This window comes from Oncorhynchus clarkii, chromosome 18, assembly GCF_045791955.1.
Source record: "Oncorhynchus clarkii lewisi isolate Uvic-CL-2024 chromosome 18, UVic_Ocla_1.0, whole genome shotgun sequence".
In the NCBI taxonomy this organism is placed as follows: domain Eukaryota; kingdom Metazoa; phylum Chordata; class Actinopteri; order Salmoniformes; family Salmonidae; genus Oncorhynchus; species Oncorhynchus clarkii.
In genome coordinates, this window is record NC_092164.1 from 45722998 (window position 1) to 45749555 (window position 26558).

Consider the following 26558-nt stretch of genomic DNA (forward strand, 5'->3'; position numbering starts at 1 on the left):
TCTGCTGATGCCAATGAAAGGTTTATTTGTATTTTTTTTTTTTACATTTCTGTATTCTGCGTGAACGTTATTTTGTTATGTTGCCAGGCGTTATGGAAAAAGAGAGGAAAGGAAACGGCTCCTAAAAAAATGATGTCTGTGCCTCCACTTCCTCTGGCAGGAAATAGCATCTTTGATTTGAGCCACCACACATGGATGGTGAGGTGTTGCTCTCTCTCTGTTTATTTTACTGTGACAAACTGGTGTGCCCTTCCCGGCTTAGTCATTCACCTCAGTGTAAAAGACAAATGTGTCAACAATATTATAACATGTAAAACCCAAGGGAACATTCTGAATCTAGTCAGACATGGGATCAAACAGTATTCGATATCTTTCAAATACTTTCAGTGTTTGCTTGATCCTGTCTGGAATGCCAGATGGGCAGGATATGGGTTTGTACTTAAGAATATTTTATTAGTTCCACTGAGCCAAGCACAGCTGAAGACATGGAATGATTTTTAACACTATCTGAATCCAGGCTGGTTAGCAGTGCCATGTGTCTGATAAGACGTGAGGGTGAAAGTGTGACATTGTGACAGATATCCTCATCATGGATAGGGGGCCTGATGGCACACACTGGCTCCTCCTGCTCACACGCTTCCAGCAGGGGGCAGTAATGATCCCAATCAGATTGACACCTGCCAGACTGGTTTGGAAGAGCAAGAGAGAAAAAGTGTCCCGTGTCTCTCCATATGGAGCATACCTGGTGATGTTTGATTCAGATTGGTCAAGCAGGCACAAACAAGCAGTTAGTGACATTCTGGGTACAAGGTTTGCAAGGTGAAATTCCATTATAGAACCCACACATGCAAATACTCCAATGACAATGCTGCTATTCCTGTTTCCTTTCTGACAGTCATATTCTTAGATGGATATTGGCTATGCTAACACAAGATATGAGGCAAGATGTACAGCTCATTTTGAAACATGTAACAGGAATGTTTGGCCTGATACCGACGAGACGGCCTTTCGGGAGGTCAGAGAACTGGCAGAGTGGTACCAGAAAAACCTCACTCAACGTGAGCAAGACTAAGGAGCTGATCGTGGACTACAGAAAAAAGCGGGCCGAACAAGCCCCCATTAACGGGCCTGTAATGGAGCAGGTCGAGAGTTAAGTACCTTGGTGTCCACGTCGCCAATTAACTCTCATGGGTCAAACATACCAAGACAGTCGTGAAGAGGGTACAACAACCCCCCCCCCCAAGAGACTGACAAGAATTGGCATGGGTCCCCAGAAGGTTTTACAGCTGCAGCATCAAGAGCATCCTGATCGGTTGCAGTCAAAGTTAAACTTCTGCCACCGCACAGTAAGCGGTTCCGGAGTGTCAGGTCTAGGACCAAAAGGCTCCTCAACAGCTAAATGGCATCTCAAGCTATAAGACTGTTGAACAATTCATTTTTAAAAATGAAAGGGGCTTGCAAGTAAACATTATGGCAAAATTCACACTTGTAGTCAGCATATGTGACAAGTAGTTTGTCATTTTCTGGATGATCAGACAACGGAAAAAACGTTAATTTACTTTTTGGAGAAGGGGGGGGGGGGGTTAATGAAATACTTCAGAGAACTTTCAGGAGGGTTTAGTGAGATAGAAAGCAAGTGCATTAGAGTCACCATTAATATTAAGGGCATCAGGCCCAAAACTCTGAGTGCAGTCTCTGAGTCCAGTGATGCAAAAGATCCTGTCAAATGCCAGAGAGCCAACATTTCTTCTACTGAAACAAGCAACCTAACTACCACAACACTGACATCCCTTTGAAGGCATTCAAAGCATTTGTCTGAAAACACTTAAATAGATAATCTTTATGTATCAGTACATTTTATTTAAAACAATTGAAGGAGAAGTCCTGACAACACTTCCAGGTCACAGCACCTAGAAGACAAAAAGATTAGTAACAAGCATACATGAAAGCAAAGACAGGTGCCAAGGCTGCATTTACACAGGCAGCCAAATTCTGATCTTTTGACTAAGCCAATCGCAAAAAGATCAATGAACTGCCTATGTAAACCTAAACAGCCCAAATGGCATAAAAATACAGAGAAACTGAAATCTCACCTCAACTGGTGGCTACAGATCCCACTTCGTCATGTTCTGGACTCCCCTAAAGCTCTGGACTCAATTTAGGTTGTGCTAGGGCCTTTCTGCCTCTGCCTTTCTGCTTGGCAGATGGTGGTTTGGCTGTGGCTTGCTGACACTTGAAGAGCTGGGTTGAGTGGCTAGGGGAGGCACTACTCCTACCGAGTAGGGTCTTTGAGCCGGTGGATTGTAGATCCGCCGTACAATTCTGGGATGCTGTGCATGATGGTCAGGGCAAAGCGGCGAGGGTTGATCGAGCTGGCACTGCTGGTCCTGCTCTGGGTAGGGTCATTGCTGCTAGACAAGAGGCTCTGGGTGGGACGTCTGGCAGAGCTAGTGTTGGACTTCACTGCATTGAACAAATAGCTGGGCTGATAGCGTTGACTGGGGACAGGTTTAGAACCACTTGGCTTCTGGGCTGTGGCAGGAGCATTCTGGATGAATGTTGAAGAACTGGCAGCCTGGGTAGAACTGAAGAGGCTGGAGACTGGCCCACTACTGGCAGCATAGCTGGGCTGGTAGCTCCCCCACTGAGCAGACATTTGTCCGTACTTCCCTTGGGCAGGTTTTGCAAGGAGATTCTGGCTGTATGTTGAACCCCTTCCCCCTTGGTTAGAGGCAAACAGGCTTTGGCTTGGTGTTGCACCAAGGTCAGAGCCAGGCTTGTAGGCGCCATAGGAGTTTCCACTAGCTGTAGGGCTGGGGAGAAAAAGACTGGAGCGAGAGGCCAGGCTAGAAGTGGGCATGCCGCGACTTGAGGTAGAGGCTCCATCTATTCTCTGGCCAGAGGTTTGGGCATATTGATTGGAAGTTGAAACACTTCTACTGGCAGAGTTGCTCTGGTATTGCATGACATCTTGGGAGAAGCTAGGCTTGTAGCTGTTTGTTGCACTCCCACCTTCAGTATAACCAAAACGCAGAGGACCTGGTCTAAATGAAGTTTGTGAAGAACCACTTGAGGGAACTTCACGGTCAGTAGTGGAAATTGACCGGGCAGAGATCTCCATTGGTCCCTTGAAAGCCAGGGAAGGGAAGCTGCTCCCTTGCTTCAGGTCCTGGACATAGTGGGTGAGGGAGGTGGTGTGGGTGGCAGTTTGACCATAGAGCCTGGGGGCTCCTCTACTCAGAGTCTGGACAAGGCCTTGGTTGGGTTGTCTGGAGTTGGAGAGCTTGAATTCGCTCTGGGTAGAGCCATAGTTAGGAGTAGATGGTTTCAGGTTAGAGGCAGTTCTACTCTGGACATTAAACACAACATCAGGATTCTGGACTAGTCCAGAGCTGCCGGAGTGAGGCTGTACAGTACGAAGAGTGTTGGCCTGGATTCTCTTTACCTCCCAACTTGAAACTGGCCTTAATGCACTGGGGTCAGTGACACTTTGACCATAGGTTCTGCTGGCCTTGGTTTGATGCTTGTTGTGGGTGACAGAGGATCCACTGGCTATAGAACCAGAGAGGCTAATGTCAGTATTCTTGGCACGGGTCCTCTTACCCTTTGTCTGGGCGGAGGTAAAGCTGCTGGGGATAGATCCAGAGCCCCTTGGGGCTGGCTGGAGGGAGCTTGAAGCAAAGCCTCCGAGTGTGTTGTATCCAGTCCCGCGGTAAGTAGCTTCACTCTGGACCGAACCAGAAGTGTGAGAGGCTGGTCTGAATTGATCCTGGGGATAGCTGCCACCCATTTGCCTCTGCTCAACTTCCATTCTGGAAGAGCCAGAAAACCCATAGCCTCTTACTCTCTGGGCATCTAAACAGAAGGGAAGTTATAGATTCAGTGCCAAACTTGAAGGTTGGTCTGACAAAAGTGACAACGTTTTGCGTTCATGCCTTACCACGTGGAGCCCATGTAAAACTTGAGTGTTCTGCAAACAATGAGCAAAGGAACACAATCCTGTCAAGAAAAGAAGTTGCCATTACACATCAACATTCCAAATACAAGCAGCAACCTTGCAGTTGACCTGAAACACATTAGCCAAAGAAGCTTACCCCAAATTAATTCCAAAAGCCATATCAAAGCCTTAAACCACCAACAGCCCAGACAACGCAATACTCCGCAATTAGTAGCTCAGTGCCTTACTGCCATGCTTAGTTGACGTACCAGCTTGGTGTGTATTTATTGGTTGAACCTGCAGTTGCCATCCAATCACTGGCTTATTGATTGATCATTCTCAGCTGTATGTCTTTGTGGAGCGGACAGATTTTAAAACAACCAAGACTTTTGAAATTCACACAAAGAGGGCTAACGTTATGACACCACAATGACATGCAGATGAACATGATCAATCAATCAAACAGTGATGCCAACTGGCTGTTCAGGCTATAAATATGCACTCAGCTGATATATCAACAACTCAAGGCAGTAAGGCAGCGTTTACACAGGCAGCACAATTCTGATCTTGTTTTTCACTAATTAGTCTTTTGACAAATCAGATCTGTTCTGAAAAAGAGCTGATTTGAAAAGATCTGATGTGATTGGTCAAAAGACAAATGAGTAAAAAAAGGATCTGAATTGGTCTGCCTGTGTAAAAGCAGCCTAAGTTAGCGAGCTGGCAGCTATTGCGTTGTCTCCTTTGTGGGTTCTGTAGTACTTCATAGCTTTTGGAATACATTTTGGTTGCAATGTTTGGGGAAAAAGTGTTTCATATCTACTGAAAAGTTGCTGCTTGTGAAATATGTTGTGTCATTTCTCTCTTGGCTTTTACGTGATTTAACTTGTACAATGTATTCTCTTGACAGGGGATTTGTTTGTTTTGTTCATTGTTTGCAAAAATTCAAATCAAATTTTATTGGTCACATACACATTGTTAGAAGATGTTAATGCGAGTGTAGCGAAATGCTTGTGCTTCTAGTTGCGACTATGCAGTCAAATGTAACTAGTAATCTAACAATTTCAACTACCTTATACAAAAACAACTACCTTATACACACAAATACACACAAATGTAAAGGGATGAATAAGAAGCAACAATGAATGGGAAGTCATTGGCACCGTACGAAACATATACACGGTGTCCAATACCACTCAATTTGGCGTCGTTTCAATCAAAGTTGATTGCAAATGCCATATGGCAAATACCAAGTGTAGCACTCCAAAAATCCAACCGATGGCGAGTGCACGCCACTGTGATTTTTCATATTGCAAATGTAACACAAGTCAAGACCCAAGAGTAAAATTTTGAAAAATTGAAAATTTTTTCAAAAACTTATCACCCCCTTAATTAAAAAAGTGCTTTCTGGACTGTTTTTCGAAATTCTTTAGATTTTGTGTCAATTACACATGTGTAAGAACTGTATGAATAAACTTTTGTCAAATTTCATTTTTTTTTTTACTTGTCCATAGGGCATATTTTTTTGTCCATTTGCAATATGATTTCATAGGAAGTCAAAAGTCACTGTTTTATTTTGTTTGCCAAATGCCATAAGAAATGTCCAAATGCAATATTAAAGATTTGAAAGTGGCAAATCAGGATGTTATGTCCATTTGCCATGTACGATAAATGGAAGTCGGTTTACAAACCCAAAAGTCAGTGAACCATGTCCAAAAGGCATTTATTCTGCCAAAATGATATATAGCACTATGTTAAGCCATGAATCAACCTGGATGGTCTATATGTCATGTATGATGAGGGAGAAGTGGGACTGTTGTTTTTTAATGATTTTTTGAAAAACGTCCAAAATGGCAAGGGGCACAGGTGGGGGCGGGTGCTCCCTACCCAACCGTGGACCCCTTGCTACCCCGTAATGGCATTAAAAACCATTTAAAAAATGTGCTCCTGGTAACCCGTTCCAATCACCAGGTGCACGGCTGTACATTTGCAGTATGTTTCAATGTGCATTTAGCATCACAAATTTGTGATGCCCATGTTTCAATGTGCATTTACCATCACAAATTAGTGATGCCCATGTTTCAATGGGCATTTACCATCACAAATTTGTGATGCCCATGTTTCAATGTGCATTTAGCATCACAAATTTGTGATGCCCATGTTTCAATGTGCATTTACCATCACAAATTAGTGATGCCCATGTTTCAATGTGCATTTACCATCACAAATTAGTGATGCCCATGTTTCAATGGGCATTTACCATCGCAAATTAGTGATGCCCATGTTTCAATGGGCATTTACCATCGCAAATTTGTCATGCTCAAAAATACTGCAGAAATGCAAAATTGACTGGCCTGATGAACTCGGGATGGCCGGGCAGTGATAGTGGTTCCTCTCCATCGCTCGTTGTGTTGATTTCATCACGTCCATTTCATCATGTTGCAAATGCACTGTGCATTGAGAATATGGAAATGCCATCGAAGGCTCTGTGTGTCTTTAAGCACCGCACTTTGTCACCCCATCCTTGCTGTGTGTGTGTGTGTGTGTGTGTGTGTGTGTGTGCGTGTGTGTGTGTGTGTGTTTGTGTGTGTGTTTGTGTGAGAGAGAGAACTTTTCTTTGACATCTGTTGGGGAAAATTACTGATTTACAGTTCATGAGGGTTGCTTAATCACACATATGAAGTTTTAAAAAGATCTGACCTTTTTAACCCTTCGAAACAGCGCATATGACACCATTTGAAGGCACCTCCGGTTGGCACAGGAGGCTGAACGTGAACACATATTCTCATTGGGGTAGGCTCTTACAGAATCCTGAGTTTTAAGTCTTTATGTTTAGAATTGACTGATCTACACAGGGTTGAATGCAGTGATTTTCATCACTTACGGTTGCTTCAGGAAGCTTAGAATCAACACAGGTAGACCTCATAGTGGCCTGATGGATTGTCATCGAAGACAGGTTCATACGGCATTCATAACCCACATAGGCTGCAGGTTGAATTTAAGGGTGCATGTAATGTATTCCTATGGGGAGAGAAGTCAGTGAAAACTGTTTGATGTAAACACATTGTTTTAACTGTTAAGGGTTAATGCTACACGGTCAAGGTTGGGCTTTCACAGATCGGGAGGACCTCAGGAACATACGTGAGGTCGAATTGTGCTTCTCACCCTGATGGTTCTCTCACTGTCACCCAAAAGCACCTGCAATTTAGGGCCAAGCTTCATTTTGGGCCTACTTTTTCTACGGTCAAGCGGGGCGTCTTGTTGAACTCTGCACGGCCTTGAGAATATGGAAATGCCATTGCAGGCTCTCTGTGTCTTTAAGCACCGCACTTTGTCACTCCATCCTTGCTGTGTGTGTGTGTGTGTGTGTGTGTGTGTGTGTGTGTGTGTGTGTGTGTGTGTGTGTGTGTGTGTGTGTGTGTGTGTGTGTGTGTGTGTGTGTGTGTGTGTGTGTGTGTGTGTGTGTGAGAGAGCTTTTCATTGACATCTGTTGGGAGGAATGACTGATTTACAGTTCATGAGGGTTACCTAGTCACACATATGAAGTTTTGGAAAGATGTGACTTTTTTAATGCTTCGAAACAGACACTGTGACCCCAATTAAAGGCACTTCTGGTTGGCACAGGAAGCTAAAAGTAAACACATATCCTCATTTGAGTTGGCTTTTACAGAATCCTGAGTTTTAAGTCTATACATTAAGAACTGACTGATTTACACGGTTGAATGCATTATTTCTCACAAACTGCAGGTTGGGTTTGGCAAGACAATTTTTGGGTGATTTTAAACACTTCCGGTTGCTCCAGGAAGCTTAGAATCAACACAGGTAGACCTCATAGTGGCCTGATGGATTGTCATGGAAGACAGGTTCATAAGACATTCATAACCCACATGGGCTTCAGGTTGAATTTAGTGGTGCAGGCAATGTATTACTATGGGGAGAGAAGTCATTGAAAACTGTTTGACGTAAACACCTTCTTTTAACTTTTAAGGGTTAATGCCACATGGTCAAGTTTAGGCTTGCACCGATCGGGAGGACCTCAGGAATGTTCCCGAGGTAGAATTGTGCTTCTAACCCTAACTGTTCTCCCGCTGTCACCCAAAAGCCCCTGCAATTTAGGGCCAGGCTTCATTATGAGCTCAGACCGAGCAAGCTACGGTCAAGCGGGGCATCTCGTTGATCTCGGCACAGCCTAGAGATTATGGTAATGCCATTGCAGGCTCTGAGTGTCTTTAAGCACCGCACTTTGTCACTCCATCCTTGCTGCGTGTGTGTGTGTGTGTGTGTGTGTGTGTGTGTGTGTGTGTGTGTGTGTGTGTGTGTGTGTGTGTGTGTGTGTGTGTGTGACAGAGCTTTTCTTTGACATCTGTTGGGAGAAATGACTGATTTACAGTTCATGAGGTTTGCCTAATAACCAATATGAAGTTTTGAAACGATCAGACCTTTTTAACCCTTCGAAACAGCACCTATGACAACATTTTACGGCACTTCCGGTTTACGCAGGAAGCTGAAAGTAAACACATATCCTCCTTGGGATAGTCACTTATATAATATTGAGTTTTAAGTCTTTATGTTAAGAACTGACTTATTTACAGAGGGTTGAATGAGTGTGTGTTATTTCAGAAAATCACAGAAAATCACAGAAATCTCGCATATCTCGGAAACACAACTCAAAAAGATTCGTCTGAACAAGCTGCAACTGGATCTGTAACTTAAAAAGAAAAAAACAACAATTTGACATTGTACGATTTCTCTTAAATTACGATAGATAAATGGCTGGTTCTTTCCTTATTGACACCGTAGGTTCATTTACTTTGATGTGAAGCGGAGAAATTATTGTTCTATTTTCATTTTTGACCTTTAATCACATTGAGGCCTGGACGCCATCTTGTTCGGGGCCAACTTCCCATTATGCCAAACCTATGCTCACCAAGTTTATTCTTCGAAGTCTTTTCCGTTTAGGAGATAAGGCCACGTCGTGATTGGTGATGTTTTGTACATTTGCAATATGATTCTACTTGTCCTCTTGTGGGATTTACCGGGACAGTGGAAAAATGACCAAAATGTGAAAGTTTTATTAAACGAAAACCGAATGTCCGAGAGACTTCGTTTGATGACTTCCTGGAAGATCCGGCCCTGCCGCACGGCCCGACGCTGTCTGCCAATTTTAGAAATGTTGTCGGACGTCTAGTAAGGGACCGTACATTTGCAATGTGGACTTTCTCACTAACCATATGGCAAATGTCAAAATGTTCCCTTGAGGTATGTGAAGTCCAACCCTAGGTCTGCCGGCGGCCCTACCCAAAGCCTCTCCTCTAGAAGCTATGGCCTTACCCAGTGTGGGACTAGCAGTGGCACCTCCACAACCCCTCAACGCTTCGCCCTGGCCACCATCCACAACATCTCAGAATACTACGGTGGAGCTTGTGTCTGTCGCCTCGAAGTAGTGCCTCCTCCCCTAGCCACTCCAAACCCAGCTCTTCAAGTGTCAGCAAGCCACAGCCAAACCACACTGCACCTGACAAGCAGAAAGCCCTAGCCCCAGCATTACCTATTAGTTGTGGTATTAGTAAACACAATTGGCCCAGCGTCGTCCGGGTTAGGGGAGGGTTTGGCTGAGGTAGGCCATCATTGTAAATAAGAATTTGTTCTTAACTGACTTGCTTAGTTAAATAAATGTAAAATAAAATGAAATAGAAAGTAGAACACCAGACCAGAACATTTCTGACCTGCAGGAAATGAATGCAAATGAGAAAGAATTGTTTATTTCCTTTTGTTTATTGTCTATTCCATTTGCTTTGGCAGTGTAAACATATGTTTCCCAAGCCAATCAAGCCCCTTGAATTCAATTGAAGGTGTGTGTGAGAGAGAGAGAGAGAGAGATGTACGTTGTATGCTTATTATGATGATGAAATATCATGGGTGAAGCAGATTGTTGAATGGCCTGACGAATAGAGAAGAGAGTGTTGTCTCCCATTAGAGAGAACAGAAGAGTCACCTCCATCCTTTGTTGATTAATAGAACTCATTTTCAGTATGATTTAAGACACCTTTCTCCTCTTCCTGCAAATCTACCCTCTGTCTAAAGGTCCTGTCAACAAGATTGTTTCTGCTGATGCCAATGAAAGGTTTATTTGTATTTTTTTTTAACATTTCTGTATTCCGCGTGAATGTTATTTTTCTCTTTATTTTCTTTCTTATGTATGAATGTTGCCAGGCGTTATGGAAAAAGAGAGGAAAGGAAACGGCTCCTAAAAAAATGATGTCTGTGCCTCCACTTCCTCTGACAGGAAATAGCATCTTTGATTTGAGCCACCACACATGGATGGTCAATGCATGCGAGGTGTTGCTCTCTCTCTCTGTTTATTTTACTGTGACAAACTGGTGTGCCCTTCCCGGCTTAGTCATTCACCTCAGTGTAAAAGACAAATGTGTCAACAATATTATAACATGTAAAACCCAAGGGAACATTCTGAATCTAGTCAGACATGGGATCAAACAGTATTCGATATCTTTCAAATACTTTCAGTGTTTGCTTGATCCTGTCTGGAATGCCAGATGGGCAGGATATGGGTTTGTACTTAAGAATATTTTATTAGTTCCAGTCAAGCACAGCTGAAGACATGGAATGATTTTTAACACTATCTGAATCCAGGCTGGTTAGCAGTGCCATGTGTCTGATAAGACGTGAGGGTGAAAGTGTGACATTGTGACAGATATCCTCATCATGGATAGGGGGCCTGATGGCACACACTGGCTCCTCCTGCTCACACGCTTCCAGCAGGGGGCAGTAATGATCCCCATCAATCAGATTGACACCTGCCAGACTGGTTTGGAAGAGCAAGAGAGAAAAAGTGTCCCGTGTCTCTCCATATGGAGCATACCTGGTGATGTTTGATTCAGATTGGTCAAGCAGGCACAAACAAGCAGTTAGTGACATTCTGGGTACAAGGTTTGCAAGGTGAAATTCCATTATAGAACCCACACATGCAAATACTCCAATGACAATGCTGCTATTCCGGTTTCCTTTCTGACAGTCATATTCTTAGATGGATATTGGCTATGCTAACACAAGATATGAGGCAAGATGTACAGCTCATTTTGAAACATGGAGCTGAGCTCAGTAACAGGAATGTTTGGCCTGATACCGACGAGACGGCCTTTCGGGAGGTCAGAGAACTGGCAGAGTGGTACCAGAAAAACCTCTCCCTCAACGTGAGCAAGACTAAGGAGCTGATCGTGGACTACAGAAGAAAGCGGGCCGAACAAGCCCCCATTAACGGGCCTGTAATGGAGCAGGTCGAGAGTTAAGTACCTTGGTGTCCACGTCGCCAATTAACTCTCATGGGTCAAACATACCAAGACAGTCGTGAAGAGGGTACGACAACCCCCCAACACCAAGAGACTGACAAGAATTGGCATGGGTCCCCAGAAGGTTTTACAGCTGCACCATCAAGAGCATCCTGATCGGTTGCAGTCCAAGTTAAACTTCTGCCACCGCACAGTAAGCGGTTCCGGAGTGCCAGGTCTAGGACCAAAAGGCTCCTCAACAGCTTAATGGCATCTCAAGCTATAAGACTGTTGAACAATTCATTTTTAAAAATGAAAGGGGCTTGCAAGTAAACATTATGGCAAAATTCACACTTGTAGTCAGCGTATGTGACAAGTAATTTGTCATTTTCTGGATGATCAGACAACGGAAAAAACGTTAATTTACTTTTTGGAGAAGGGGGGGGTTAATGAAATACTTCAGAGAACTTTCAGGAGGGTTTAGTGAGATAGAAAGCAAGTACATTAGAGTCACCATTAATATTAAGGGCATCAGGCCCAAAACTGATTCAGGCTCATTGATTGCAGAGGTCCAGTGATGCGAAAGATCCTGTCAAATGCCAGAGAGCCAACATTTCTTCTACTGAAACAAGCAACCTAACTACCACAACACTGACATCCCTTTGAAGGCATTCAAAACATTTGTCTGAAAACACTTAAATAGATAAAATGTACTGATACATAAAGATTATTTAAAACAATTGAAGGAGAAGTCCTGACAACACTTCCAGGTCACAGCACCTAGAAGACAAAAAGATTAGTAACAAGCATACATGAAAGCAAAGACAGGTGCCAAGGCTGCATTTACACAGGCAGCCAAATTCTGATCTTTTGACTAAGCCAATCGCAAAAAGATCAATGAACTGCCTATGTAAACCTAAACAGCCCAAATGGCATAAAAATACAGAGAAACTGAAATCTCACCTCAACTGGTGGCTACAGATCCCACTTCGTCATGTTCTGGACTCCCCTAAAGCTCTGGACTCAATTTAGGTTGTGCTAGGGCCTTTCTGCTTGGCAGATGGTGGTTTGGCTGTGGCTTGCTGACACTTGAAGAGCTGGGTTGAGTGGCTAGGGGAGGCACTACTCCTACCGAGTAGGGTCTTTGAGCCGGTGGATTGTAGATCCGCCGTACAATTCTGGGATGCTGTGCATGATGGTCAGGGCAAAGCGGCGAGGGTTGATCGAGCTGGCACTGCTGGTCCTGCTCTGGGTAGGGTCATTGCTGCTAGACAAGAGGCTCTGGGTGGGACGTCTGGCAGAGCTAGTGTTGGACTTCACTGCATTGAACAAATAGCTGGGCTGATAGCGTTGACTGGGGACAGGTTTAGAACCACTTGGCTTCTGGGCTGTGGCAGGAGCATTCTGGATGAATGTTGAAGAACTGGCAGCCTGGGTAGAACTGAAGAGGCTGGAGACTGGCCCACTACTGGCAGCATAGCTGGGCTGGTAGCTCCCCCACTGAGCAGACATTTGTCCGTACTTCCCTTGGGCAGGTTTTGCAAGGAGATTCTGGCTGTATGTTGAACCCCTTCCCCCTTGGTTAGAGGCAAACAGGCTTTGGCTTGGTGTTGCACCAAGGTCAGAGCCAGGCTTGTAGGTGCCATAGGAGTTTCCACCAGCTGTAGAGCTGGGGCGAAAAAGACTGGAGCGAGAGGCCAGGCTAGAAGTGGGCATGCCGCGACTTGAGGTAGAGGCTCCATCTATTCTCTGGCCAGAGGTTTGGGCATATTGATTGGAAGTTGAAACACTTCTACTGGCAGAGTTGCTCTGGTATTGCATGACATCTTGGGAGAAGCTAGGCTTGTAGCTGTTTGTTGCACTCCCACCTTCAGTATAACCAAAACTCAGAGGACCTGGTCTAAATGAAGTTTGTGAAGAACCACTTGAGGGAACTTCACGGTCAGTAGTGGAAATTGACCGGGCAGAGATCTCCATTGGTCCCTTGAAAGCCAGGGAAGGGAAGCTGCTCCCTTGCTTCAGGTCCTGGGCATAGTGGGTGAGGGAGGTGGTGTGGGTGGCAGTTTGACCATAGAGCCTGGGGGCTCCTCTACTCAGAGTCTGGACAAGGCCTTGGTTGGGTTGTCTGGAGTTGGAGAGCTTGAATTCGCTCTGGGTAGAGCCATAGTTAGGAGTAGATGGTTTCAGGTTAGAGGCAGTTCTACTCTGGACATTAAACACAACATCAGGATTCTGGACTAGTCCAGAGCTGCCGGAGTGAGGCTGTACAGTACGAAGAGTGTTGGCCTGGATTCTCTTTACCTCCCAACTTGAAACTGGCCTTAATGCACTGGGGTCAGTGACACTTTGACCATAGGTTCTGCTGGCCTTGGTTTGATGCTTGTTGTGGGTGACAGAGGATCCACTGGCTATAGAACCAGAGAGGCTAATGTCAGTATTCTTTGCACGGGTCCTCTTACCCTTTGTCTGGGCGGAGGTAAAGCTGCTGGGGATAGATCCAGAGCCCCTTGGGGCTGGCTGGAGGGAGCTTGAAGCAAAGCCTGCAAGTGTGTTGTATCCAGTCCCGCGGTAAGTAGCTTCACTCTGGACCGAACCAGAAGTGTGAAAGGCTGGTTTGAATTGATCCTGGGGATAGCTGCCACCCGTTTGCCTCTGCTCAACTTCCATTCTGGAAGAGCCAGAAAACCCATAGCCTCTTACTCTCTGGGCATCTAAACAGAAGGGAAGTTATAGATTCAGTGCCAAACTTGAAGGTTGGTCTGACAAAAGTGACAACGTTTTGCGTTCATGCCTTACCACGTGGAGCCCATGTAAAACTTGAGTGTTCTGCAAACAATGAGCAAAGGAACACAATCCTGTCAAGAAAAGAAGTTGCCATTACACATCAACATTCCAAATACAAGCAGCAACCTTGCAGTTGACCTGAAACACATTAGCCAAAGAAGCTTACCCCAAATTAATTCCAAAAGCCATATCAAAGCCTTAAACCACCAACAGCCCAGACAACGCAATACTCCGCAATTAGTAGCTCAGTGCCTTACTGCCATGCTTAGTTGACGTACCAGCTTGGTGTGTATTTATTGGTTGAACCTGCAGTTGCCATCCAATCACTGGCTTATTGATTGATCATTCTCAGCTGTATGTCTTTGTGGAGCGGACAGATTTTAAAACAACCAAGACTTTTGAAATTCACACAAAGAGGGCTAACGTTATGACACCACAATGACATGCAGATGAACATGATCAATCAATCAAACAGTCATGACAACTGGCTGTTCAGGCTATAAATATACACTCAGCTGATATATCAACAACTCAAGGCAGTAAGGCAGCGTTTACACAGGCAGCACAATTCTGATCTTGTTTTTCACTAATTAGTCTTTTGACAAATCAGATCTGTTCTGAAAAAGAGCTGATTTGAAAAGATCTGATGTGATTGGTCAAAAGACAAATGAGTAAAAAAAGGATCTGAATTGGTCTGCCTGTGTAAAAGCAGCCTAAGTTAGCGAGCTGGCAGCTATTGCGTTGTCTCCTCTGTGGGTTCTGTAGAACTTCATTTAAATATAGCTTTTGGAATACATTTTGGTTGCAATGTTTGGGGAAAAAGTGTTTCATATCTACTGAAAAGTTGCTGCTTGTGAAATATGTTGTGTCATTTCTCTCTTGGCTTTTACGTGATTTAACTTGTACAATGTATTCTCTTAACGGGATTTGTTTGTTTTGTTCATTGTTTGCAAAAATTCAAATCAAATTTTATTGGTCACATACACATTGTTAGAAGATGTTAATGCGAGTGTAGCGAAATGCTTGTGCTTCTAGTTCCGACTATGCAGTCAAATTTAACTAGTAATCTAACAATTTCAACTACCTTATACACACAAATACACACAAATGTAAAGGGATGAATAAGAAGCAACAATGAATGGGAAGTCATTGACACCGTACGAAACATATACACGGTGTCCAATACCACTCAATTTGGCGTAATTTCAATCAAAGTTGATTGCAAATGCCATATGGCAAATACCAAGTGTAGCACTCCAAAAATCCAACCGATGGCGAGTGCGTGCCACTGTGATTTTTCATATTGCAAATGTAACACAAGTCAAGACCCAAGAGTAAAATTTTGAAAAATTGAACATTTTTTCAAAAACTTATCACCCCCTTAAAAAAGTGCCTTCTGGACTGTTTATCGAAATTCTTTAGATTTTGTGTCAATTACACATGTGTAAGAACTGTATGAATATACATGTCCAAATGCAATATTAAAGATTTGAAAGTGGCAAATCAGGATGTTATGTCCATTTGCGATGTACGATAAATGGAAGTCGGTTTACAAACCCAAAAGTCAGTGAACCATGTCCAAAAGGCATTTATTCTACCAAAATTATATATAGCACTATGTTAAGCCATGAATCAACCTAGATGGTCTATTTGTCATGTATGATGAGGGAGTTTCGGCTCGATAGGTCATTCGGTGCCCGAGCAAGACCTTAATTGGTGCTTAAAATCCACTTTTTTCCATGCCTTGCTACAGGGTGGGGTCCCTGAATGAGCTATCGGGCAGAAACGTTGGGGTCCGTCTCTATGGGCCGAGCCGGTTTCAATGGACCTAGTCTTGCGACTCTGGGACTTATCTAAATGTCGTCATTTCCGTAATGGTCAAAATGAATTGAAGTCATTTCAAATGTATGAGGCTGTTTCTCGGTCAAGGAACCTTCTATAACTCACCACGCATAACTCACCACGCACTATCGACCTGAGCTGTAGAACAGGTTTCTAAAGTTTCAGAACTCTAGGTCTGACAGTTCTTTAATAGTTCGAACAAAGTTAACTATTGCAGGCTCTGTCTGTCTCTACACACCACACTGTGTCCCTCCGTCCAAGCTGTGTGTGTGTGTGTGTGTGAGTTTTTCTTGGAAATTTTATGGGAGACATGACTGATTTTGTTTTGGAAAGATCTGACTTTTTTAACCCTTCGAAACAGCCCCTAAGACACCAATTATGGCACTTCCGGTTGGCACAGGAAGCTAAAAGTAAACACATATCCTCATTGGGGTATGCAGTTACAGAATCCTGAGTATTAAGTCTTTACGTTAAGAACTGACTGATTTACACAGGGTTGAATGCACAATTTCTATCAAACATCAGGTTGGGTATGGAAAAAACCTTTTCAGGGTGATTTGAACCACTTCCGGTTTCTTGGGGAAGATTAGAATCGACACAGGTAGACCTCATAGTGGCCTGATGGATTGTCATCGAAGACAGGTTCATAAGGCATTATTAACCCACATAGGCTCTAGGTTGAATTTAGGGGAGCAGGCAATGTATAAGGAGAGATGTCATTGTAATCTGTGAGATCAAGAAACCCTGATTAACTGTTAAGGGTTAATGCCACACGGTCAAGGTTAGGCTTGCACAGATCGGGAGGACCACAGGAACATACCTAAGGTCGAATTGTGCCTCTCACCCTAACGGTTCTCTCACTGTCACCCAAAAGCAAATGAAATGTAGGGCCAGGCTTAATTTTGGGCCTACGGTCAAGCGGGGCATCTCGTTGAACTCTGCACAGCCTTGAGAATATGGAAATGCCATCGCAGGCTCTGTGTGTCTTTAAGCACCGCACTTTGTCACTCCATCCTTGCTCTGTGTGTGTGTGTGTGTGTGTGTGTGTGTTGGTTTGTTTGGGTGTGTGTGTGTGTGTGTGTTTGTGTATATATATATAACAATGGCCGGAGTTGAATGGAACACCTTAGTGACTGTTCCCTTTGCTCTATACAATCAATACATATCTGTTTATTTTTTGTGATGATAAATGGCTCATACAATACAAATATTTTTTTAATGTTTTCTTTCACAGTGATAGCGACTCCGACTGGGAGCCCCCGGTGCCAAGCTGCCCGCTCTACATGTGCCCCCAGTGGTGTTCATATGCCACAGTTCATTACTGCAGGCATAACTGTGCCTCAGGGCCAAAAGGACACAGCATGGAGGCGTCGTTGTGTTCTGTGTCACATGAAATGCACCACTTGTTCAGTTTGCCTCTGCTTTACATCAGAAAGAGACTGCTATAGGACATAGCACAGGCAGTAAAATATTATGACGAGGACTTCCAAGGGGTGTACTGTTTTTTTTTAAATATTTATTTTCTAATATTTTTTTAAAACATTTTGTGTGTGTGTGTGTGTGTGTGTGTTAGAATTGCTTTTTGATATGTTGTATATAGTTATTTGCACTGCTGTATATAGTTATAGGTAATTTCACCAATTCGGCCACTTGGGTACATTTGGGCAACTTGTGTGGGACACCTGGGTGACTTCATGCTAAATGTCATGTAGCTCACCCATTCCTGAGGTTATCAGTCTGAAACTTTGCACACCTACAGTTGCCCTCTTGTGTTATCCATCAAAATTATCTCCAGCATCCTATCTGACTGTGTGTCTATTCTAGTACATGTGAAATATGATACTACAACAATAAAAAACAGAAAACGTATGCTCTTTCTTTCTCTTTTCTTCCACCAGATCTACTGTGTTATATTCTCCTACATTCAACTAACATTTCCACAAACTTCAGAATATTTCTATTCAAATGATACCAAGAATATGCATATCCTTGCCTCTGGGGCTGAGCTATGTAATATTTGTGTTGTGGAGAAATGACCAGGCAGGAGACGGGAGTACAGTTAGTTTTCGTTTAGTCAAAACCCTCGTGCTCTACAGTTCGCGGCATTCCAGTGCGCATGTGCATTTCCTATTAGGTGTAGTAACGTAACACTGCCGTAATGCATTACTGCTTAATAACAGCACAGTAACTAATATAAACAGATGTAGATCCCAGATACTACACTCCTTCCCCATAGTGTTTAACTCCCAGAGAACAAGGTAAATATGTTAGGTAACTACTAATACAATATCTGAACAATGCATTCTTAAACATTTTTCAACTACTGGGTTGAAGCAGACTTTTCAGAGCCCAGCACAAATCCAGGGGATTATTCTGCCCCGAAGATGGACTTTGTGTCCTAATAACTAACTCAGGTAATGTCATTTTCTTTCCTTTTATCTAGGACATATTAAAGTGTTTGTTTTACTGTCCGTTACCTCCTTAACCAGCTCAACTCACAGGTCAAGCTTTTGAGGTGCCCTTCGCTGTCGAATAGGATATTTCCGCTCCTCCTGGGCTTCCTGTGGTGGGCCAGGTTCGGGTGGAAGGTCAGGCTCTGTCTCTCCCGTACGTCCACAGTCAGGAGAATAGTCCTGGGGGTCGTTATTGTTCTTGTTCTCTCGGCATGTCTCTGCTGGGGCGTTGGACCGTAGCAGATGATCCACATGAACGTTGACCTGGCGATGACCAATTTGGACTTGGTAAGTCAAAGGTCCTCTGCGTAGCAAGATCACACCTGAGTTCCACAGGCGCTTGGAGTGTATGAAATCACGTACCATCACCCTCTCTTCCTCTTTGAATTCTCTGACAGTCTTTGAGTGTCTGTCATGAGCTTTCGTCTGCTGGTGCTTTGCCACAGTGCTTGACAAGTCTGGTTTCACAATGTCAGGCGGGTACGTGGTTGGCGTTTCAGAAACAGTTCAGCTGGTGTACATTCCGCTACTGTGTGTGGGGTGTTACAGTAAGTAAACACGAACCGGGGAAGCCTTTGGTGGATGGGCACAGACTGAACCTCGAGTCTAGTCCAGGCCTTCTTAAAGGTTTGCACGGCTCTCTCCGCTGCTCCGTTTGATGCCGGATGGTAAGGTGGTGACAGGATGTGCCTTACTCCATTGTTCTTGAGAAACATTTCAAAATCGTTTGACGTGAACGGGGGGCCATTGTCCGATACGAGCTCCTTGACTAGTCCAAAGGATGCAAACAGGTGTCTGAGAAGATTGATGGTCTTCTCAGCTGTGGTCAGTTGAGGAGGGAACACTTCCATCCACTTGGAATGGACATCGACGACAACAAGGAAATGTTGCTTGTCAATTTCGGCGTAATCCACATGGATGCGTTCCCAAGGTGTAGCAGCCCAGGACCATGGATGAAGAGGTGCAGCAGCAGACTTGTTGCGAACAGCTTCACAAGGTGAGCAGTGGCCTACATGCTGTTGAATGTCCTGATCCAGTCTAGGCCACCACAGATAACTGCGAGCGAGTGCTTTCATTCGAGTGATCCCTGGATGTCCCTCATGCAGGTCAGATAGCAGTCTCCTCTGGAATTTGTGAGGTACCACCACCCTTGATCCCCACAGAACACACCCTTGATCAGTGGACAACTGGTCTTTCTTGTCGATGAATGGACAAAGGTTATCGTCATTTACGAAGGTTGGCCAACCGCCTAATGTTAAGTCCAAGACTTTGGAAAGCACTGGGTATTTCCTTGTTTCCTCTGCTTTGTCAGAAGCAGATATGGGCAGTTCATCAATGAGAGAGATCTGGAAGACTGCTCTATCATCTTCACTGTCGGAGTCACTATTGCATGGTAGTCTTGATAGTGCATCGGCATTTGCGTGATCACTGGATCGTCTGTACTCAATCTCGTAGTCGTAGGCTAACAATATCAGAGCCCAACGTTGCATTCGAAGTGCAGCAAGGGTTGGTATAGCTGATTTTGGTCCAAGGATGGCCAACAGAGGCTTGTGATCTGTCAGCAGTTGGAACTTCCTTCCGTAGAGGTATTTGTGAAACTTCTTCACTCCGAATATTATGCTCAGGGCTTCCTTCTCAATTTGAGCATAATTTTTCTCACTTGGTGACAGAGTCCGTGATGCAAATGCAATAGGGTGTTCTTCACCTGACGGTAGAACATGTGAGATGACGGCTCCTACTCCGTATGGAGATGCATCACACGCGAGTCTCAGCTTCATCTCTGTGTTATAGTGGGCAAGCCACTTGCTCTTTAGCAGACGCTGTTTGCAAGTCTTGAATGCTTCTTCGCATTGTGGGGACCAATTCCACTTTGTATCGGCCTGCAGCAGTTGGTGAAGCGGATGCAACAATGTGGACAAGTTTGCCACAAACTTTCCGTAATAGTTCAGGAGCCCCAAAAATGACATCAGCTCTGAGATATTTGTGGGTGCTGGTGCGTTTACGATTGCTTCCACCTTGCTGTTGGTTGGGTGCAGGCCTTGTACATCAATCTTGTATCCGAGATACTCCACTGAGTCCTGGAGGAACTCACACTTGCTGCGTTTCATTCTCACTTCGTATTTCTCCAGTCTTGACATCACTTTGTCCAGCACTACAAGGTGCTCTCCAATGGTTGGTGCTGACACGAGGATGTCATCCATGAAGCACACAACATTGTCTATACCGTCCAAGATCTGATCCATTGTGTGTTGGAATATCGCTGGAGCTGTCGAGATTCCATAGGCCAAGCGATTTAATCTGAATAGCCCCTTGTGTGTATTGATGGTCAGATACTGTTCTGACTCCGGATCCAGCTTCAGTTGCTGATAAGCGAATGCCAGGTCCAGCTTACTGAAAACCTTCCCACCAGCTAGAGTGGCAAACAGATCTTCAGCGTTTGGTAGTGGATATTCCTCTGGTAGTATGCAGCGATTTACTGTGACCTTGTAGTCACCGCACATTCTGACGGTCTTGTCTTTCTTTGGACTACAACAATCGGAGCGGCCCAGTCGCTCCTCGCTACTTTCGTGATTATGTTCTTCTTCTGTAGGTTGTCCTTCTCTTCCTTAAGAGCATAGGGAACTGGACGTGGTATGTGAAAGATAGGCTTGGTTCCTTCTTGCACTCTGACTTTTGCTGTGAAGTCTTGTATTTCACCGTAGCCATCTTTGAAAAGTTATTTGTGCTTCTCCAGCATGTTAGTGAGTGTAGCCTGACTCACTGGTTTGTCATTTCTCAGACTGAAGATTTCTCCCCAGTTCAACTTGATCTTTTGTAGCCAGTTTCTGCCTAGCAGGGCTGATTTTTCTCCTTTAACAATGACAAGCGGTAGCGTCCACTCCTTCCCCTCATACCGGACTGGTACCTGGATCTGCCCTAACACAGGAATAGTGTCACCAGTGTATGAAGAAAGGTGGATGGACGTGGGCTGAAGAGGGCACTCTTTCAGTTTTTCTTTGTAGAGTCTCTCTGGAACCAGAGATACAGACGCTCCGGTGTCCAGCTGCATTTTTACTGGTTTTCCCGCTAACTCCATGTTGAGATAGATTCCATCTTTTAGTTGTTGAGCTGTGTACACTGTGAACAGTTCCAATACTGTTTCAGTTGTACCTTCCTCGTCTTGTGCTGCGTCTGACACTTTGTGTGCTCTTGCTGTGCGTTTCGAGGCTTTACACACTCTCTGTAAATGTCCAACCTTTCCACAATTGAGGCACTTTTCATTTTGGAATCGACATTCACTGTGCTGATGATTATCTCCCCCACATCTGTAGCAACTTGGTTTAGACCTTTGAGATGTGGGCTGCTTTGTTCTTGTGTAACCTTGAGGACGGGACTGAAAAAAGTGTGACTTTTGTGAGCTTTTTTCACCACGTGCATAGCTCAATAGTATCCCTGTGGGCAAGCTCGAGTCCAAGTGCTATATCACAGGCTTTCTTAAAGGTCAGGTCCTTCTCTGACAGGAGCCTTCTGTGATATGCTTCACCTGTGAGACCACATATAAACTTGTCTCGGAGAGCATCATCAAGAAATCGTGCAAACTCACATGTACTTGCCAGCCTTTTCAAAGCAAGGATGTAGTCAGCCACGGTTTCCCCTTGACTCTGGTGACGTTGGTAAAATCTGAAACGTTCTGCAATGAGAATTGGCTTAGGCTTGAAATACCTTGAAAGAGTTTCAGTCAGTTCTGCATAGTTCAACTCCACTGCTTTCATTGGTTCAATGAGACCTTTCAGCAATCCATACTCAGTTGGACCCAAAACACTGAGAAATACGTCTGCTTTCTTTCCATCTTTGATTTCATTTGCAGCCAGCCAACGCTCAAAACGCTCCAAATAGGAATCAAAATCCTCTTTTGTAGCCTCAAACTCTGGTACTCGACCAATGGTTGCCATTTTCACAGTTAATTGTTCAGTTTCCTTATATTCCTTAATTTTCTGAATATTCATCTACTTCTTCACTTCAGAAGTTTCTGCAATTACTTCATTCACTGCACTCATTTGTATTAATGTACACACCGTGTTACGTCCCTTCTTCCTTTTTTTCCCCTTGACAATATTTCTCCACTGAGATCGCCTAATTTCAATGGGGTCAATGACAGTTTATTTTATTTAACCACCAGAGGGCAGTGTCGCTATTCTGGACTCCAATAGTCTTGCTACTTGGCAGCTCCTGAATACTGTACTAGCAGTGCTAGCAGTGCTTAGCCTTCTTCTACTGGCGAAATAAAATAAATATAACTGACGAATTACATAATTATTTTGAGTTTCATTACTCACGCAACATTCTTCCCTTCAAGCAATGTCCGTTTATGTAGTTGAATCACCTCGTCGCCACTGTAATATTTGTGTTGTGGAGAAATGACCAGGCAGGAGACGGGAGTACAGTTAGTTTTCGTTTAGTCAAAACCCTTCGTGCTCTACAGTTCGCGGCATTCCAGTGCAAATGTGCATTTCCTATTAGGTGTAGTAACGTAACACTGCCGTAATGCATTACTGCTTAGTAACAGCACAGTAACTAATATAAACAGATGTAGATCCCACAAGCTACAGGCAGTTAGATTTGGGTATGTCTTCAGGCGGAAATTGAGAACAAAGGGATGCAGCCATAACAGGTTAAGTGTTTTCAGACAAATGTTTTGAATGCCTTCAAAGGGATGTCAGTGTTGTGGTAGTTAGGTTGCTTGTTTCAGTAGAAGAAATGGCTCTCTGGCATTTGACAGGATCTTTTGCATCACTGGACCTCTGCAATCAATGAGCCTGAATCAGAGTTTTGGGCCTGATGCTCTTAATATTAATGGTGACTCTAATGCACTTGCCTTCTATCTCACTAAACCCTCCTGAAAGTTCTCTGAAGTATTTCATTAACCCCCCCCTCTCCAAAAAGTAAATTAACGTTTTTTCCATTGTCTGATCATTCAGAAAATGACAAACTACTTGTCACATACGCTGACTACAAGTGTGAATTTTGCCATAATGTTTACTTGCAAGCCCCTTTCATTTTTAAAAATGAATTGTTCAACAGTCTTATAGCTTGAGATGCCATTAAGCTGTTGAGGAGCCTTTTGGTCCTAGACCTGGCACTCCGGAACCGCTTACTGTGCGGTGGCAGAAGTTTAACTTGGACTGCAACCGATCAGGATGCTCTTGATGGTGCAGCTGTAAAACCTTCTGGGGACCCATGCCAATTCTTGTCAGTCTCTTGGGGGGGGGGGGGGGGGTTGTCGTACCCTCTTCACGACTGTCTTGGTATGTTTGACCCATGAGAGTTCATTGGCGACGTGGACACCAAGGTACTTAACTCTCGACCTGCTCCATTACAGGCCCGTTAATGGGGGCTTGTTCGGCCCGCTTTTTCCTGTAGTCCACGATCAGCTCCTTAGTCTTGCTCACGTTGAGGGAGAGGTTTTTCTGGTACCACTCTGCCAGTTCTCTGACCTCCCGAAAGGCCGTCTCGTCGGTATCAGGCCAAACATTCCTGTTACTGAGCTCAGCTCCATGTTTCAAAATGAGCTGTACATCTTGCCTCATATCTTATGGTAGCATAGCCAATATACATCTAAGAATATGACTGTCAGAAAGGAAACAGGAATAGCAGCATTGTCATTTGAGTATTTTCATGTGTGGGTTCTATAATGGAATTTCACCTTGCAAACCTTGTACCCAGAATGTCACTAACTGCTTGTTTGTGCCTGCTTGACCAATCTGAATCAAACATCACCAGGTATGCTCCATATGGAGAGACACAGGACACTTTTTCTCTCTTGCTCTTCCCCACCAGTCTGGCAGGTGTCAATCTGATTGATGGGGATCATTACTGCCAACTGCTGGAAGCGTGTGAGTAGGAGGAGCCAGTGTGTGCCATCAGGCCCCCTATCCATGATGAGGATATCTGTCACAATGTCACACTTTCACCCTCACGTCTTATCAGACACATGGCACTGCTAACCAGCCTGGATTCAGATAGTATTAAAAATCATTCAATGTCTTCAGCTGTGCTTGGCTCAGTGGAACTAATAAAATATTCCCAAAAGTACAAACCCATATCCTGCCCATCTGGCATTCCAGACAGGATCAAGCAAACACTGAAAGTATTTGAAAGATATCTAATACTGTTTGATCCCATGTCTGACTAGATTCAGAATGTTCCCTTGGGTTTTAGATGTTATAATATTGTTGACACATTTGTCTTTTACACTGAGGTGAATGACTAAGCCGGGAAGGGCACACCAGTTTGTCACAGTAAAATAAACAGAGAGAGAGCAACACCTCGCATGCATTGACCATCCATGTGTGGTGGCTCAAATCAAAGATGTTATTTCCTGCCAGAGGAAGTGGAGGCACAGACATTTATTTAGGAGCTGTTTCCTTTCCTCTCTTTTTCCATAACGCCTGGCAACATTCATACATAAGAAAGAAAATAAAGAGAAAAATAACGTTCACGCGGAATACAGAAATGTAAAAAAAAATACAAATCTTTCATTGGCATCAGCAGAAACGATCTTGTTGACAGGACCTTTAGACAGAGGGTAGATTTGCAGGAAGAGGAGAAAGGTGTCTTGAATCATACTGAAAATGAGTTCTATTAATCAACAAAAGATGGATGTGACTCTTCTGTTCTCTCTAATGGGAGACAACACTCTCTTCTCTATTCGTCAGGCCATTCAACAATCTGCTTCACCCATGATATTTCATCATCATAATAAGCATACTCTCTCTCTCGCTCACACACACTTTCAATTGAATTCAAAGGGCTTTATTGGCATGGGAAACATATGTTTACACTGCCAAAGCAAATGGAATAGACAATAAACAAAAGGAAATAAACAATTCTTTCTAATTTGCATTCATTTCCTGCAGGTCAGAAATGTGCTGATCTGGTGTTCTACTTTTTATTTCATTTTATTTTACATTTATTTAACTAAGCAAGTCAGTTAAGAACAAATTCTTATTTACAATGATGGCCTACCCCAGCCAAACCCTCCCCTGACCCGGACGACGCTGGGCCAATTGTGTTTACTAATACCACAACTTATAGGTAATGCTGGGGTGGAGTGGCTAGGGGAGGAGGCACTACTTCGAGGCGACAGACACAAGCTCCACCGTAGTATTCTGAGATGTTGTGGATGGTGGCCAGGGCGAAGCGTTGAGGGGTTGTGGAGGTGCCACTGCTAGTCCCACACTGGGTAAGGCCATAGCTTCTAGAGGAGAGGCTTTGGGTAGGGCCGCCGGCAGACCTAGGGTTGGACTTCACATACCTCAAGGGAACATTTTGACATTTGCCATATGGTTAGTGAAAAAGTCCACATTGCAAATGTACAGTCCCTTACTAGACGTCCGACAACATTTCTAAAATTGGCGGACAGCGTCGGGCCGTGCGGCAGGGCCGGATCTTCCAGGAAGTCATCAAACGAAGTCTCGGTTTTTGTTTAATAAAACTTTCTTTCACATTTTGGTCATTTTTCCACTGTCCCGGAAAATCCAACAAGAGGACGAGTAGAATCATATTGCAAATGTACAAAACATCACCAATCACGACGTGGCCTCATCTCCTAAACGGAAAAGACTTCGAAGAAGAAACTTGGTGAGCATAGCTTTGGCATAATGGGCAGTTGGCCCCGAACAAGATGGCGTCCAGGCCTCAATGGGATTAAAGGTAAAAACTGAAAAGAGAGCAATAATTTCTCCACTTCACATCAAAGTAAATGAACCTACGGTGTCAATAAAAAAAGAACCAGCCATTTATCTATCGTAATTTAAGAGAAATCGTACAATGTCAAATTGTTGTTGTTTTTTTTTCTTTTTAAATAGATAAAGACTAATATGTATTAGTACATTTTATTTAAAACAATTGAAGTCGAGAAGTCCTGACAACATTTCCAGGTCACAGCACCTAGAAGACAAAAAGATTAGTAACAAGCATACATGAAAGCAAAGACAGGTGCCAAGGCTGCATTTACACAGGCAGCCAAATTCAATCGCAAAAAGATCAATGAACTGCCTATGTAAACCTAAACAGCCCAAATGGCATAAAAATACAGAGAAACTGAAATCTCACCTCAACAGGTGGCTACAGATCCCACTTCATCATGTTCTGGACTCCCCTAAAGCTCTGGACTCAATTTAGGTTGTGCTAGGGCCTTTCTGCTTGGCAGATAGAGGTTTGGCTGTGGCTTGCTGACACTTGAAGAGCTGGGTTGAGTGGCTAGGGGAGGCACTACTC

At 44.0% G+C, this 26558-nt stretch overlaps 2 protein-coding genes across 2 annotated transcripts; both read right to left on the reverse strand.

Moving 5' to 3' along the window:
* Positions 1-2272: 2272 nt before the first annotated feature.
* On the reverse strand, positions 2273-4117 carry LOC139372348 (uncharacterized). The gene is made up of 3 exons (XM_071112065.1): positions 4095-4117; positions 3941-3999; positions 2273-3855 (listed from the first exon to the last, which is right to left on the reverse strand). The coding sequence occupies exons 1-3, from the start codon at positions 4115-4117 to the stop codon at positions 2273-2275; spliced, it is 1665 nt and encodes a 554-aa protein (XP_070968166.1).
* An 8231-nt stretch (positions 4118-12348) lies between these two features.
* LOC139372349 (uncharacterized) lies at positions 12349-14193 on the reverse strand. Its single transcript, XM_071112066.1, has 3 exons — positions 14171-14193; positions 14017-14075; positions 12349-13931 (listed from the first exon to the last, which is right to left on the reverse strand). The coding sequence occupies exons 1-3, from the start codon at positions 14191-14193 to the stop codon at positions 12349-12351; spliced, it is 1665 nt and encodes a 554-aa protein (XP_070968167.1).
* Between the last annotated feature and the right edge of the window lie 12365 nt (positions 14194-26558).

Bases quoted from the DNA above. Each gene is read 5' to 3' on its own strand.
- LOC139372349 (XM_071112066.1), bottom strand. From the start codon at position 14,193: ATGGCTTTTGGAATTAATTTGGG. The intron at 14,076-14,170 runs GTAAGCTTCTTT...TTTTCTTGACAG, and splicing joins GCTTTTGGAATTAATTTGGG to GATTGTGTTCCTTTGCTCAT. The intron at 13,932-14,016 runs GTAAGGCATGAA...CCTTCTGTTTAG, and splicing joins TTTTACATGGGCTCCACGTG to ATGCCCAGAGAGTAAGAGGC.
- LOC139372348 (XM_071112065.1), bottom strand. From the start codon at position 4,117: ATGGCTTTTGGAATTAATTTGGG. The intron at 4,000-4,094 runs GTAAGCTTCTTT...TTTTCTTGACAG, and splicing joins GCTTTTGGAATTAATTTGGG to GATTGTGTTCCTTTGCTCAT. The intron at 3,856-3,940 runs GTAAGGCATGAA...CCTTCTGTTTAG, and splicing joins TTTTACATGGGCTCCACGTG to ATGCCCAGAGAGTAAGAGGC.